The 17,500-nt window shown below is 39.1% G+C and overlaps 1 protein-coding gene across 3 annotated transcripts in view; it reads left to right on the top strand.

Moving 5' to 3' along the window:
• RUNX1T1 (RUNX1 partner transcriptional co-repressor 1) overlaps positions 1-17,500 on the top strand; it is a 114,530-nt gene that overhangs the window by 52,050 nt on the left and 44,980 nt on the right. For all 3 annotated transcript variants that reach the window (XM_066990587.1, XM_066990588.1, XM_066990589.1), the window contains 3 exons: positions 11,308-11,445; positions 15,266-15,507; positions 17,242-17,331. In XM_066990587.1, coding sequence (XP_066846688.1) covers positions 11,308-11,445; positions 15,266-15,507; positions 17,242-17,331 — 470 coding nt within the window. The remainder of the gene's footprint in view (positions 1-11,307; positions 11,446-15,265; positions 15,508-17,241; positions 17,332-17,500) is intronic.

Here is a 17,500-nt window from a genome sequence, read left to right as displayed (position 1 = left end):
AGTGCCCAAGGTCATACTTGAAAATTTGCTTTTAATTCAGTTACTCTTTTGGGGGGAAAAAAAAAAGTTTATAGCTAAAATTTGGAGGGAAATGCTTGACGTTAAGTTTGATACAGTGGAAATGGAATAGTACATCCTGATGTATACATATAAAGTATCATAACCTTACCTTCATGTATTGTGTGGTTGAGGTTAACTTTTAAATGATAATGGAAAGAACTTTTCTTAAAGTATCTTCCTTTTATTTTATGAGTACCGTACCATTTATTTTTAATTTTCAGCACCGAATCGGTGAGCTCATGGCACAATATCGGCTCCCTCTGGTGGTCAGCAGTCACCTGGAACAATTTCCAGTGACTGTTAGCCAGAGCCTGCTTCCAGCCAATTTTTCTCTGTTTTACGTGACACCTACATGGCCTCTGTGAATGCAGAAGATGAATCTTGAGCCTATTCCCCCCATGTAAGCAGACTGCTGTGCTGCCCTCTCAACCACCCCCTGCTTGACTATATATTTTTTTTCTCTGTTGACTATTCTTTATTTTCTCATAAATATGGCTCCTCTTCTGGTTAATCTGCTTCTCAGTGAAGCAAGATACATAAATCCAAGTAGACCCAAGGGGGCTGTAGTCAGGATTGAAAGCCAAATGTACGGTGAAGACATGTCTGTTTCCATAGCACAGAGAGAGTTAAATCTGCTTTTCATAAGGATAGCATGTACAAGAAAACTTACCACATTACCAAGGGTTAAGTGCATTCACATTGAACATTCAGAGTTCAAATGCATCAGACTTCTTTACTTTGTCAATATTTCTCTTGCACTTGTAGCATAGAGTGGTTTCTCTCTGGTGTCTGACTTCCTGCCCTGCAGTTTCCCCACTGTTTAACAGTTCCTTCAGTGTAATTGAGGATTATATATATATATATATATATATATATATATATTTTTTTTTTTCTAAAGTGGAATTTAAAAAGAAATATCATGGTAAGTATTTTTATATACAGAATTAAGTAAAACTTGATTAAATATGCGTATAAGTGTAGATGCACACATGTAAGTACATCTATAGAAGTAAACCACAGAAGTCACACCAGTCTGAGAAGGTCAATGTTAGAGTGCTGGGTTGGAATTTTGGTTTTGGCAGCCTTGATGAAAATGTGGACAGGTTCTATAAATGTAGAAGCCTTAGTTTCTGTGTGTTTTTTGAATAAAGCAAATACATTTCATTTGAATCTGCTGGGCATGAAGTGAAGCGTATTTTGTACAACTGTCAAATAATACTATGATATCTGAAATTGTTTCAATATTTTGTTTGTGTTTTCTGTATTTTCTGTAATAGTTGTTGATTTTTTTTTTAATTCATGCTTTAGCTGAGTGGTTTTTTTTTAATTATTATTTTTTGCTGTCACTTAAAATTCAAAAACAAGACTAAAACTACTGTGATGGTTTAAGATCTAGAAAAGTTGCATATAATTGTGTGTCCTCTGTGAAGCCATCTCTATTGCTTTACCTGCAGCTGTTTTCTGTATCTAAAGTTAAGAAGATATTCTTGACTCTTTTAAGGATCGGGGACTAAAAGGCTAACCCAGCACCTCTGTTCCTGGGCGAGCTAACCTGATCTCTGTGACAATGGGCATTTGTGTGAATTCACTGGCTGTAGAAGGGGGGTTAGGCTGGTTTTGTGTTGGTGTGATGAACATAAGTTTCTTCCTTTCCCCTTCTCCTTTACATGCTTATATTATTACTTCCTATTAACATTTAAGTATGCATGTGATATATTAGGGCAGCCAATTGATTTGAAATATACTTTTGCTAATGGTAACCTTTGTTTTGGTTGTGAGCTCATTTGTCAAAAAGTATTATCACCTCGTCAGTATTTCAGATGGAAAGTCTCAATTTCATGTGAAGTTGATGAGAATCTCTTTCCCCCCTCCCATCCGCCCCACCGCAGCTTTCAGGTGTGATCCAGTGCCCCAAATAAAACACAGTTGTTGTGACATGCAGCATCCAGGAGGAAGTGGCTTGTAACTAATAATGAGTATTTTCTCACACTCTGTCTAGACAGTCAGTCATGTAAACACAAGATGTCTTTAATGGCATCACTTGATGATGTGAAATGATAGTCTTCCAGAGCATGTATTTCCACAGATGCCGAAGTACTGATTAGGGTAATAAATTGCATTATGTAGAGATTGTCACCGTATAATACTGAGAGTCTTTTCTCCTATAGTTCCACTTCTCTGTCACAGGTAGGGGTAGTGAGAGAGTAACAATGGCAGCACCCAGTGGTTTGGGGGGTAAATCTGTTTCAGCATATATTTTTTTTACTGGTGGATTCATACCTGTCTTGGCTTGCTGAATAGAAAAAAAGAAGTTAGTGTGCCTGGAGGCAGAATTAAGCTAGATGAGGAGCAATGACTCCCATGCACACCAACCACACCATAGAGCACTCTGAATACCTCTGTTTCTCAAGAGGCAAAAGTCCTAGATCTCCATGGAAATATTTGAACCATCTGTTTTAGCAGCTTTAGGAGTTAATAAATTACAGGCTCTAACTCTTCCTTCTTTTCAATGATTACATATGGAGTCTCATTTCCTAATTTAGCTGTTGATGTTAGATGGCAGAAATTAGGCATCCTTCCTACAACTGCAGTGGTATTTGCTGTTGAGAAGGAGTTCACACTTTGGACACCCATCTGATCTGTCTTATGGATAAGGTCTCATTCTCCAGGCCTACACACATGGCATAATAGAGCAAACTTCACTGTTTGAAATATCACAGGGAAGAATTAAGTTCCCAGATAGAAAAAATTGTGCAGTCTGATAAAATGGGAATTTCAGAGCTTGATCTACCAGGTGAGTAGTCTGTCCTGGAGTGGCCAACATTTATTGATACCCAACAGGATCTTGACTTGTGTACAGCATATTCCTCATGAGCAAAGAAAGATGTATATCCGTTACCTTCTCAGTAGTCCCTATGTCATTTAGATGCCTGACCATGGAAAATGTCACCTCCTATGCCCGCATATCATTCCTATGAGCATAAAAGAATTCTGGCATGTTTTATAAAAATAAGTGAAGTTTTTTAATAGTACAGCTGCAAAAACTTTTTTGCTGGCAGAATAAGTTAACACCTAATGTTGTCCTGAATCCTAATAAGTTATTTTAGATAACTTTATCTACTCTGAAATTGTATTAGAGACTTCGGTTCTAGTTAAATATAATGGAATCCTGGTATCAGCACTCTCCTAGGACTTCTCTAAAATGAGCACAGCTATGCCTTAACACTCTGGTGTTTTTTTCTACTGCATAAGTGCATTAAAATGGGGGGAGGGTGTCATACTTATTTTGCTTCAGATTTTTAGCTGTGTATAATAAACTATTTACTGTTAATTTAGGCCCTCACAGATTTTGGATTAAAAACATGCTTCTGAAGAGCAAGTCTGGAAATTTTAATTGGCGATGGGAGAGCAAATGTTTTATTCTTAATGCTGGTGGGACTGACATGCCCTATATATGGTGGAGTATGTAAGAGTGTACAAACAATGCCAATTTGATGCTGATGGTATTTGAGTTTCTCAGGTATCAGTCTGACTTCAGCTGTAGATTATCAAATGACATGCATTCTTGACAGGGATATGTCTTCCAGCAAAGCTGGTACAAAAAGGAATTGAATTACTGGTAGATGAGCCTTTGGGAAGCCACATCCAAAAACTTGTGTGGGGTCCTCTATAAAAAATAAGAGAAGAGAAAGGAGGGCTTGCTGTTGTGGAGGAGTTATCATCTCCACACCTGTAGGGGAGGCCGGGGAGTAGATTTGGCCAATGGTTGTTCTGACTGTTCTTTCTGACTATTCTTTTTGTTCTTCATTTTGCTTGCCAGGAGGTGGTATACAACTCTTCTTCATTTCATTTGGATCTCAACATTCAGTGGTCTGGTTTTGAAATTGTTTTTGTTACCTAAAAGAAAATTTCTCAAAACAACAGTTCCTAGTTTGGTAGCTTGTCAACAGAATAAAGTAGAACAGGTCCAGGAAACAGGAGTTACAAATATAGTATTTTGATAATGATTATGGAAATACTAATTTATTAATTGCATTAATAATACATACATATATTTATAAGCATTTTTATGACTTTTGTTGTGGTATTTAGAATAAATCTTCATTGTGTTTGTCTTAAGTACAGGCTGAGGGATAGCAGGCATTCAGCTATGACAAGGAGGCTTTCTATGGCGTACTGGAAATATAGGGCTGCTGCCACACTTTGGCCCTTATTTTGCTTGTCTGTTCTTACTAGAGTATTTCATAAACTGTTATGGTGGTAGTTGATCTACATTTAGGATGTATTCTTCTTCCCTACATTGCTTTTTATGTTCAAGCAATTTTATATGGTAAAGACAGGGAAGGGAGAAGGGTAGAAGAGGTGTTTAAAAAAAGTGCAATTCTGATATGATTCAGTTTTTAATTATTAAATAACTAAAAGTGAACTTATGTTAGTTTTGAAACTGTCAAAACATGTCAGATTGTTGACTGAAAGGAAAACCAAATACTTTTCTTTTTCTTAAATGAGATTATATGTTAAGCCAAGTTGGTTTCTTTCAGGAGAAAATATATGTCCAATCAAAGCCAAGCCATAATATTTTTGTCTCAGCTCTAACATTGAACTTATGCAACTATCTGACCTCAGATGCTAAGCCATGACTCTGGCACACGTTTTTTTGGATGGCAACTCACCCTAGAGATCTGAAACTAAAAAGAGTGCTTCTGCTTTTTTGGTTGTCATGACAGTAGGGCCAGTCAAGTTACCATTATGGATGAAGAACAGGATGCAAAGCATAGTCCATCATTCACCTAGTTTTCATGATCTACAAACTGTTTCTGCTTGAACTGGGCCATGGTATCACAAAATACCCTTTCAGGTTTTGATAGACAGAGTGCAGATTGCATTATTCTCATTGCTTTTTTTTAAAGCACATCTGAAGAAAGCTCTGATAACTTAGCCTGAGGTAACTTTAGTGAACTCCCAGGATGTAGAATTTCTCCTCACTTCTGCATGTTAAATGAGAAGAAATGGATAAACTGCATATGCTTTAATTTATTTTCAATAATAACTGGTGATATGAAAAGTTCAACTATCTGAGCGGAGAATAACTAAGATAAGACTGTAGCAAAAGTTGTGAGATTGCTCTTGCAAATGGGTCATCCTATGAGCTTCCTACCAGTAGTGTAAAAGCAGCAGGGAAATGTTATGTCATCTTGAAGACTTGCCTGTGCGCTTCCATCTTTCTCCTCATTCACATCAACATTCCTTAGGGGTAAAGCTTGTAGGGGTGATGTTTTGTGGCAGAAGATGGAGTCTGACTGTCTGAGCTGCTTACTGAAGCTGCCGTTTGGGAAATTGTGCAGGGAGGAAAAGCTCTCCACCTGAAATCAGGAGATGTTTTCTTTCTAGGCAGATTCTGTGAATGCATGTGGTGCTGATAGGAAGTTGCATCCATATTATATCTGTTTGAGGGCAGTTGTATGCCCAAGAGCATCCATTGTGTTAAGGTTCTTGTTTATTCATTACAGAAGAGTCAAAAAGTCTAAGCGATGAATGGAGTGAAGGCTGACCCAGTTTCAAACAAGTCTGAAGTGTGCTTGACTTGTTGCAATGTTGTCCAAGTGTTGTGTTTTATGGCTGCATCGTAGGACTTCCAGGTTTTCCCAGGTGTATGGGCTGCGTATGCTATACCATATATATTTGGCTAATACCATGCTTATAGCAAACAAGACCTTTTCAGCCAAGTACAATACTTTGCAATGTAATTCTCAGTAAACACGACCTGAGGCATCATTCCCTGATCCTCATTTCATTGTCCTGCTGTGGGCAGTGGCAGGACTGTGAGGTGCAAGGCCATGAACATCGTCTCCTAGTGCTGGGCACACTGTGTGCCTCAGTTACTGACTTCAAGTGAAAATCTAGAGAAGGGAAGGTTCCTTGCTGACCATAGTGTGATAACATTATGGATGGAAGAGCTAATTGTTCATCTTTGATGGACTGCTGGGTCTGTCACCAGGTTCATCGCTACTTGGACTCACAGTCTTTAGTTATTGGCTTGCAAATTCCATGCTGTCACTCTCAAAATGATCAGAATTAGTCCAATGTCATCTAGGTAACCATCCTCGGTTTTTAATGCCACAGATTTATGTCTCAATTTACATAATTTGAGTGACAGGGGCAGGTTCTAATCCTGTGTCACATGCAGGGTTTGTACTTTTGTGAATTTAAAGGAAAGAAGGAAATGGGCTATTCTAATTTGGCATTTTTTTTAATTTTTATTTTTAATGTGTTGGCACAGAAGTAGTAAGTACTGTACAATCAATATGGAGCTTCTTTTAAGAATCTTTCATGCCTCAATATACATCTGGAACTATTTGCACTAACTAAAAGTAAAATAAATGCCACAGCATATTATACCATACTTTTTTTCATTTAAAAAAGGAAATTGAAAACACACAGCTCCTAGAAATGCTTGACATTGAATTGGCTATTGAAATGGTATCAGTAAAGTATTTATATATTCCATATTTTGTTCCATACATCAGCTTTCCTTGATGCATTAGACTTGGAAGCATGCCACACGAGCTGAAATGTTGCCATATATGAAAGACCGCCTTGTTTTAAAAATGGACTAAATCATTTAGGATACAGGAAGTACAGGAAATCAGTTTGAATACATGCACATCTCTTTTTGCCCCTGCTCTTGCACGTTTTACTTTGTCTCTTCCACGTTTGCCTTCAGAAATTGGCTGGGCTTACGGTAAATATCGGTGCTCACCTAACAGCTAAATAATAGTGACAAAAATAACTCCTGCCATAAAACCTGAATGAATGACAAGAGCAGTACAGTTTCATGAACCAAGAAATCCGCAAAAGAAATATCATAATTTAAAGTTGGTTTTACAACATTCTTTAATTTTAAACGGAGCAAAATACTTCTGTGGTAAAGTCACAGTTCTTCACTCTTTGCTGTAAAAGAGATTCAAGAATGTATATTTCAAAATCTTCCCCCCCCCCCCCCAATATAATCCAAAGCAAATGCAATAGATCTCTGCATACTTGAAACATATTTTCTGAATTTATTCTAAGTCTCTCACTGCACCAGAGGGTTGTGTATATGGATTAGGACTAGCCCATTATTTCACCATCTATCTCCATCCTGAATTGATTGCAGCGAATAGTGAAGAATGAAATGCAGATGTCTCCTTTTCCCTTTGGTTTGGAGTACCTCTGGTTTCAGCCCCATTTGATCAGAACTGTGCTAAGGAGTCCAGCTCTGTCACTGCTTAGAGGGTTTCTATGGAAGAAGTCTTTGCATCTGAAACAAGTTATTCTGTCTGTATATGCAGCCTGTGCTCTGAAAGGGGTGATGTGAGATTCTGCATGTATGAAACTTTCTGTCATGTCCCTGCTGAAACTTTCTGTCATGTCCATGCTAATTCAGGATTATTTGAAATGCCAGATTCCAAAGGCAACAACAACTGAAAAAAAAAAAAAAAAAAAATCTTTGCAAATGGGGAATTCACTTCGTCACAAAAGCATAAACATGTTTGGAATTCAAGAAATTAAGTCATTTTAAGAGATGGTTCTCTTTCAAGTTTGTCCAAATTTCAGGCAAACCTCAAGGTATATACTCGGTATATACTCCTTTTTTACAACAATTAGAGTAAATTTTTTTTTTTTTAATTAAAATTGTAATCATTTGTAATGAAGCTGGGGTTCTAGGCTACATATCAGACATTACCGGCTTCACAAGCTCAGGTCATAGGGGCTGGGAATGCTTTGTCAGCCACAGCTCTGCTTTATGCTCTGTCATCGCTCCAAATGAAGCTGGTGAGGCCTCCAGGCTGGGTGGTAGAGTAGAGGTGCGTGCAGAGCAGCAACGTGCACATCCTCCTGGCCCCATAGTGCCCTCAGAAGCTGAGATACAGAGGGGAGATGTAAATTAGAGGTTAGGAGGAAATTCTTCACTCAGAGGGTGGTGAGGCACTGGCACAGGCTGCCCAGAGAAGCTGTGGATGCCCCATCCCTGGAAGTGTTCAAGGGTGGGTTGGACGAGGCCCTGGGCAACCTGGTCTGGTGGGCGGTGTCCCTGCCCATGGTAAGGGGGTTGGAACTGGGTGGGCTTTAAGGTCCCTTCCTGCTCAAACCCTTCTGTGATTCTGTGACTCTGCTGTGAAGGCAGGGAGCAGATAAATACCAGGATAAAGGCTCCTGCAGGAGTTTTGCTACTGAAGAGTGCGGAAGGGTGGGAAGTGAAAGACTCCAATGGAGCAGGCTGTTCTCCTGGGCTGTGCCTTAATGTGGTGACTTCAGAGCACGTGGAAGAGCTTTGCATTTTATATTGTAGTTCTTCAAAAGACATCCCCCCTCTCCCCCTGCACTGTAAAGATAAGCTGGTACCTTGATTAGAAGTGTTTTGAGGTGCACTTAGAAGCAGCCTTGTATCTCCTTATAGAAGGTGGTGCCACAGACAACCAGAGATAAATCTGTCTACCATCGTACAGTAGCAGTGTGTGTGTTAGGGCTTCGCAAGGGGGAGAGAGGGGCTAATCAAAAGTCAGTGACCTGTCGCATTTGTTCCCCTCCCCCCATACAAAAGAAAGGTAATTAGGAACTAACGTCAACAGATTTATATGAAAAGTACAGGGGTCTGTGGCTAATTTCAGCGATCTGCAGGTCGGGTGGCAGACACTGTTCGAGGGAATAAAAACCAGTCAGAGCGCAGCGGAACGACAATCTGCAAGTGGAGGGCCGAGCCCACACACTATTTCCCACTATAGCGTTCCATTTAAGTAACCAAATATTGCCAGCTTGTTGGAAAAGCCTTCCCCCTCCGATCTGAGCAGACCTGAGCTCTGGTATGCAGCGAAGTCGGGGAGCAGGAGAGTCGCAGTTGGTTGCGATACCAGGCTCACTTTTAGGTATCAACAGCTGAATCGGAGGATACAGCCTGTGCCTGCTCAGTGTGAGCAGCAGACTGCGAGCGGAGTTCGATTTCTCTCACTCTTTCTTCCACCCACCTCCGTCTCCTCCCTGCCTGTGTCTGCGCTCCCACATGCTTCAAATCTGTGTACCTGGACTGCCTTCCTTAACAGTTCAGCGTGAGTGTTAGCAGAATGAAAACCAGATGGACCAGCAGTTCCCACTGTTATCTCCCCACCAGCTCTGGCAAGCCTCCCTTTCTCTCTCCTTTCTTGGCATGGCAGAAATATTTTCCTTTATTTAGGAGGGCTCGGGCTCACTGCTGTGCCTCTTTCCCTCTGTTGCAACATGAGCTGAAAGCTATTTATTCCCTTGTTGCTGAGGTTGGTTGAGGTGAGTGCGAGATGAATTCAGCTATTAAGGAAGCAATTAACATTTCAAGACTAGTTTTCATAGTTCTTTATATTAAATGAATGGCTTTGAAGATATAGATTTAACTGCTTGAGTATAGCGATATGGAAAGGATATTTGTATAGAGTATTTTTTAAAACTTACTTTTGTTTTCCAGCATGTAATAATTTACTGTTGCTTGATTTGCAAATCAAACCTCACCTGCCTGTGTAGAAGCCTTAATATTTAAGCCAGTCATTTTGGATGCTGTTCCCTACACTACTGAGGTTTACTAACCTTAGATCAAAACTTCAGATCCTTTACTACTGTATCTGTATTCCCCTCATAGCATTTTTGGGGTGTTTCACTGTTTGTCCCAAACAGTGTTTGCCCAAAAACTGTTTGTCCCAGTGTGTGGCACTTCACACACTGAATGTCTGTATCATACTTCCTTGGTTTCAAGCAACTGAAGATTGGTATCTATCATGTGTTGTTAATTTTTACTTTTTTTTTTTCCTTCTCGCTCTCCTGATAATTAAATGCTCTAATAATTAGGTGCTTTGAGGCTCTTCAAAACACACCCTTCCTTCATAAAATGTGTGCACAGCATTTCATTTCTCTTAGTGTCTTGCAGGCAAAACTTTAGATATATGCTTTTTTTTTTGGTGAAGTTTGTACAATGTTAGAACAAAGAATACCTTCTCAAAGTTGAGTGACAGAGTTTATAGAACATTACTGACTTTGCTGTTGTCTTGAATTGAAATCACAGATTAATCTACTACCTCACTAGCAGTGACATTTATTTGTTTTGTAAGATGGTTTAATGGAGCTCATGAAGACTTGTATAGGACAGTGCATAAAACAACTAATCCTGACCCTGAAAGAAGGGATGTCAGACTTTAACTCATGCCTGTTAAAAGCTAAACTTCACCTTTACTCAAGATGGCTCACTAAACTGCTGGAGTGAGTAAGGCAGTCTTAATTTTGCTTTCAGTTGATAAATGTTGTTTTGCCCATTCATGATAAATGAAACATAGGGGTTTGAATGTTTTTTATTTTTAATATTTATTTATTTATTTATTTCCATCAATGTTAACATAGAGGTGTCCAGAAAAATGTTTGGATAAAAAAACTATTTCTGTAGTTTCTGTATCAAGTATCTCGCATCTTTAGATCTTTACTTGCAAGACAACTGTTAGGTTTTCTGCCTGTGTTTGCATTTGTTGTTGTTGTTTTTAATATCTTCCAGATTTTGAACATTAAAGTTCATACTGTGTAGAGGTGCAAACTTAGAAATTTGATTTTTTTTTTTTTTTAAGTCGATATGAATGTGTGGAGATCGACTTACCGTTTTGACATGTGTTTATTTTTCTTGTGAATGTGAGAATATCCAAGGGGAAGGGTGGTAAAGTCATCCAGGAGGCGCGCAGTATTTAACATAAGTATCTCTCCTTATTTACGAAGATGAGCGATGGAGAGGGTGGCAGATGTTATAAAGAAGATACATGACGAGCTGGCTTCGACCAGTGTCCTTCCCAATATCCTACCTCTACTAAAGAGCTTCAGGTTTTAGTTCTGCAAGAGTTGTCATAAGGGGATTTATTACCTTCCTGTCTCTGTCTATTTTTTTTCCTCCTGGCTAACGTTGAAGGGAGGTGGCATTATTGCAGCTCCAGGAGTGCTTGGGAGGTAGCATCTGCACATGCTGGAAATAAAAACAAAAGATAATGCAGCACCACTACAAACGAGGTCTTACCATCTGTGTTACACCTTCTTAAGTAAGGTTCAGATGATGTAATTCTGAAAGAGCACACTGGAGTAGATAATCAGGTGTAATCTTTTGCGGCAGATGCTGCAATGGCTCACTTCCTGCGTTAGCTTTTAAACTTTTTTTTTTGGAGCGGATGTACTTGGGGAAATAAAATAGTGTGTTCATGTGGTGTGTTACAGATCGCACTGAGAAGCATTCCACAATGCCAGACTCACCTGTGGATGTGAAGACACAATCCAGGCTGACGCCTCCAACAATGCCACCTCCTCCCACTACCCAAGGAGCTCCAAGAACCAGTTCATTCACGCCCACAACATGTAATTAGACTTATTTTCTTCCTTTTCTTCCATATTCTTTATTTCTGTATGTAAACAACCGAAGTTTTGAAGGGAAACCTGTATGACAGGGCTGCAGCAGCATTATACTGCAATATGTAATTAAGCACAACTAAGATCACAACAGATAAATGTATCTTTAATTTATTAAGACGTTCAGCTCAGAGTTGTGGTAATTTTGTTGATAGCTTGGCTGTAGTGTCAAAGAACAGCGAGAACTAATTTTCTATGTCATTTATGCTTAGATCAGTCCTGTGAGAAGTAAGGGAAACTTCCTTCCTGTCTTGTATGTATGCCATTCTTTTGTTTTGTTTAAAGGATTCTGTTCACTTTTGTATATAAACTTCGGTAGTTATTGTTTAGGGCTTTGTGGTTTGTTTATATATTTAAAGTGGGGGTTATTCATAAAGAAAATACTTCATCCCACTAACGACTGAATGCAGAATTTGGATTTAAGTGCTACAAAATTTCTAATTAGTATGGATTTAAAAAAAAAATACTTTTATTGTTTTGTCTTGAGATTTCTAGCCTGTGACCACTTCTCTAAATCACTCAGGGCTGGATCTCTGTCTCAGTTTGCTGATGTAAACACACAGGAAACTCTACCAGTCTTGGTGTAATTATTCTGCATTCGTATCAGTGTAACTGAGATTTAAATCTGGCATGTTGTCTGGACTATTCTTTTCACAGTCACAAAATGATCCACATTTCTCTTACCAAGATTTAGCTGCAAATTTTTGGTCTCTTTTATATGCCTTGTAATAGTATAAACATGAGAATGTGTTTACATTTCACATTTTAAATAAAACAGTTTTAGAACAGTAGAATACATATGCCTAAACAGCATGAAGGCAGCATCTTCTATTTGTCTTGCCTACATTTTTTAGCCCCTTGCTGCCTGTTAAATGCCTGTTAAATGCCTTACTTAAAATTCACCTCTATGCAGGAGGCCAGCTGGAAGCCTTTGTACCACTTATCCCAGTGAACCCTGTCCTGAGGATTTACATTGAACTTAAACAGTGAGGAGCATTTGTGCCAGCTCTTTGCATAAACTCAAATTTAACCCAGTGACCCTGATCCTGCAAGATCTGCTTGTTTTGCTTAACTCCAGCACCTGAATCATCCTAGGAACTGCTCTGCTCTAAAGTTAAACTGTAGGTTTTTGCAGGATGGGGCTCTTGTAGGTTAGGCTTTTCTGTCTAATGCACTTAGCACGGTTCAGGATGATCTTGTGCGATGATAAAAGGAATGAGACAATGTTCTTCTTTAATCTTTCCTACAGTTCTCAGTGTACCCATTAGATTTCTGGACATTGTTGGAAGGTGTGTGAGCCATAGCTCTTCCCCCCCACCTTTAAATGAAGACTAAAAGTCTAAAGATCTAATTTTAAATGCCCGTCAGATTTTAAATCCCTGTCAGATTTTGGAGTTTGGCCTTAGCAGTTCTAGATTGTATATAGTAAACAGTCACTTCTGTTTGAGTGTCTGTTATACTTATTACTACTGCAGTGAGAATGCCTGTAGGCTAAGAAGAGCATACTTGTTTTCTGGTCAAGAGTATGCTTGTTGTTTGTTTTGTTTTAGACTATTAAAAACTCTTAAGATATATTAGTTTGTGGAAATTTTAAATGCTAAATTCTATTTTATTAATAACATGGTTATGTTTCATAATAACATAGATGTCTTTGACAGTTGACAAATTCAGACATTGTAAAGAAAGAGATAAAATCATTAGTAGTGGATAGGCTATTACAAATAAAAATTGTTTTAGAGAAACTGCATTTGAGGAATATTTCTTTATCTGTTTTGTTGAGGGAGAAATTTTGCCGGCCTTTCTCCTCCTCATCTGTCCTAGGGAATGAACTTGGCTGTTCTCTGCTTTCTTGATCATAGCCCCATCACCTTCTGCCTAGAACAGCCCAGGAACAGCGACTGAGTTGCTGGGTTGTGTCAGGCTAGAGCAGGACTTACTCTTCCCGCTCCTCATTTACTAAGCTCATGGTATGATAACTTTTGTCTATACAAGTTCCTTGCAATCACCATGTATTTGTTTACTCAGATATCTCACTCTGCTCAGTGCACGGAGAGCATGGCTTGGAGCTTAATTTACAGAGACCAGCTTTTTTTCTATTTCTGCGCTTTCCATTTCTTGTTTTCCCTAGCCCATGCAACTAGAATAGGCAACCAACATCTAGGATAAAAACCAGCAGAAACTAGGTAGCCATTCAGATGGCCATTTTCTCTTCTACTTCCAGAAACGCACTGCAGTCACAAGGACAAAAATGAGGGTTGTGATAATCGTTTAAATCTTGTAATAAGTGTCCACCCTCAAAAAGGAGTTGCTATCTAAAAATGAAGATGACTGTTGGAGGAAGTGACAAATACAAAAGGGATGTTTGGTCATTAACAAACATGGAAAGTTCTTTAAGTAGCTAGCTTGTCATGTTTTAAATAGGAAGCAATGGAGGCTATTAGCATTATACATTTTTGATTATGGCTAACTTCCTGATTTTTGATGTTTTTTGAGATACAGTGATCTAAATTCAGGTCGCAGTGCTTTGGAGGAGAGAAACAGATTGCACAAGTGAGTGGTATTAAAAAAAAAAAAAACAAAGAAAGAAAGAACAGAAACCAGCAAATTTGCCCAGGGCAACGGCCAGCTGAGTGGAGCTGCTGCTGGGTATAGTCCTGTGCTACTGGCCTACGCTTGCAAGTGCGCTGGTGCATTCTCATTTGTAGGGAGCCATTCTTTTTCTTGCAGCTCACTGTCAGTTTGGCTAGTCAGACTCAAGCAATTTCAACAGTGTGTGTTTGACTGTTACTGTTTCAAGTAACCTGGGTGGAAAAAGATGTCCTTGGTTTGATTCTGTGCTCTCTTCTGGAGTGTGAATAAGAATTGAACTAAAATAGCTGCCAAAAACTGTGTGTTGTTGTCTTCAGTATGTCTGCATGAATCTTGTTGCCATAAATTTCGAACACTTAGTGCTTCAGATACTTATTCTCACAGCAACCTTACAACAGGAGGGAAATGCCTTCCTATCCTTTTTAGAGATACAGTATTGGCAAATGAAAAGCTGAGTGATTTCCTTCTGGTCTCTGAGAAGTCTTCTCCTGAAGCCCAGCTTCGTGCCCTAGCTGCAAGGCTTCAGGCCACAGCAAGCGTGGCACCATTTGTACCTGCACAAACAACTTAGTGTGCTCCATATGTTAGCAGCTAGGAAATCTGTATCGGAAAAAATAACCTTCTCATTGGGTGGTGTAAGGTTAAAACGTGAAAGTCCTGTTTTATAAACACAGCTGTCAGTTGTGTGTACAAAACACGAGTAAAAATATTCAGAGATAAACTGAGGCTTCGTGAAATATGTCTGCACATTTTTTCTACCCCAAAGAGCAGTTTTTTTTTGTTCTTGATCATATATGCGCTTGTGCTCTTTTCTGTTTTTTTTTTTCTTTTTTTTTTTTATTTCCCCCCCCCTCCTCTCTCTCTCTCTTTTTGACATCCTCTGACAAAAGGCTGATAATCAAACAATGCTTTTCAGGTCCTGGAGCGCTCTGGGGGGCTGTGTGACAGGCAGCTACTGTTACTTCCAGTCCATACACTGTTCAGTACCAGATACTGTAATATAGATGTAAACTGCAGTGTCATTCTGTCAAAAAGCTAATTGTCTTTGATTGTGCAACTTAATTAATTTTAAGGTCAAGCACAGAAAATATAAGCTGATGGATTTCCCCCCCCATCCTCTCTCTCTCTCCCCCTCTGTCTCCCTCTCTCTATTTTATCTTCCCTTCTCTTTCTCTTTCAGTAACCAATGGCACTAGCCATTCACCAACAGCGTTAAATGGAGCTCCATCTCCTCCTAATGGCTTTAGCAATGGGCCATCCTCTTCCTCTTCCTCTTCTCTGGCTAACCAGCAGTTACCACCAGCTTGTGGAGCTAGGCAACTCAGCAAACTGAAGAGATTTCTTACAACCTTACAGCAGTTTGGCAATGACATTTCACCAGAGATTGGGGAGAGAGTGCGTACCCTTGTGCTAGGACTTGTGGTAAGCAAAAAACAATGATATAATAACTGTTATCTTTTGCTCTCCCTTTCCCTCCTTTATGCTTGACATGTTTATTATACACAAGAGTGGGTCACATACACTGCATATACCATACTTATATATACCAAGTACCGTCTCTTGCCCCAGAGTATGTGTCTTGACTATTTGGCTACAAGTGGCAGCTGTTCTCAACTGGGTTGAGAACAGTGGCAGCTGTTCTCAACAGACTAGAACGGTACAGTATTATGCCATAATGATGTGAAAGGGTTTTTTGCTCTATACTGGCAGCACCCCTGATGTAGACACAGCTTGAACTATATAATACAGTTAAATCTGTTTTGGCTTGCCTAATTTAGTTGACTGGGGAAAAGAGAGTGTCCCTATACATATAGCAGCAGAATACTGGTTAAAAGGAAGAGCTGAATACATGCTTGGACTGTGGTTACGCAGTGGAAAACCGATTCTCAGTATTCATTGAATCCAGTGATGAGGGACCTGACAGTGTATTGATGCTACTTAAGTCAAGTTATTTATAAGATTATGTGATTATATGTCTGAATGGTAATTTCAGATTTTTCTTATCTACAACCGTCAGGTTGGGCTGCTGTTTTATTGGCAAACTGTTGGGAATCTGGCCCAGGATTCTTTTTATTCCCATTAAAGTCCTTTCGCTGCCAGACATTGTTGTCTCCCATGTATCTCCTTCAATAATAATTACATGTACCAGGAAAATACTGTTGCAGTGTTCTAATTTACATCTGTTCTGAGCAGCTGCAGTTGCCATTGCCTTCATTTGGAGCAAAGACTGCTAGCACTGTTTAGTACTGGGGCTCAGGTGCTCTCCACTTATATCTTCACAAAACACTACCTGAAAGCAGTGAGACATGTTCACTTGAGTCCATGTTAGAAGGAAGGATAATGTAGGCAGTAGAACTTCAGTAAGTCCTATTCTGTGTTTGCTTGCACATCCAGAATATTTAGTTAATGTGTTTTTGCTTGGCACATGGTTCTCTGTGGAAATGTGAACTAGTAAAGGAGCTAAGGACACCTTTCGGTGCATCTACCAGCCTTTGATTTTCAAATCAAAAGTTCTTGCCCATTGTTCTTTACAGTTGGATTTCTACCTCACTAAACTTCATCTGAGCTCCAAGGAGCAAACTATGATCTCTTCCTTGGGAATGTTCATGTATCATTATTCCCTTGGTTAAACCAGTGCAAGGTGTGGTCTTTGTGCCTATGCCCTCAGCCACAAAGTAATGGCTTCCCTACACAACCTACCAATGCAATGAGTAGGACATAATAAACAATTTTCTTAATAAGTATAATAGGCAAAGTGCAGTTTTCCTCCTCAAACAACAAGGAAGGTGTGTATGTGCACATTAATTACCACCTCTGCACTGGGAACAAAAATTCAAGAGGCATCAATAGAAGAAAAAATAAATTGTTGAGAAAAGCAGCTTTAACTGGTGTTTGACATCTGAAAGCATTTCCACGCTTAGCACCTGAGAACTTAAACTGTACTCTAAGCAACAGGCGCTGAATGTCTGAGATACTGGTGGTTTCCTTTGAGTATTTTAATAAGGTAATAATTTAATAATGTGGCATGTTTTTCTTTATCCTCTTATCAATATAAAGAACAAGTGATTAAGCAATTTCAGAGTGCTTTGGTTACTCTTTCTCTTGCTAAGTGTTTTCATTATTTTGTCACCAAGAAAGAATTTTTTTTCTCAACAGAATTCTACTTTGACAATTGAAGAATTTCATTCCAAACTGCAAGAAGCTACTAACTTCCCACTGCGACCTTTTGTCATCCCATTTTTAAAGGTATTGCACAGTTCAGTGATCTGGAAAGTATTTCAAACCATATTGTTGCTAGGTCACAGATGTGTGTTACAGTTTTTCTTTTTAAGAGAGTAACGAAAATGAATAACTTTTAAAGGCTTCTTTCCATAGCTTAGTAGACGGAACTGCATTTGAGTATGTAGTTTGGCTA

Source organism: Anser cygnoides, chromosome 2 (assembly GCF_040182565.1).
Source record: "Anser cygnoides isolate HZ-2024a breed goose chromosome 2, Taihu_goose_T2T_genome, whole genome shotgun sequence".
Classification (NCBI taxonomy): domain Eukaryota; kingdom Metazoa; phylum Chordata; class Aves; order Anseriformes; family Anatidae; genus Anser; species Anser cygnoides.
The sequence above is the reverse complement of the archived record's forward strand: the minus strand, read 5'-3'. Positions and strand labels throughout refer to the sequence as shown.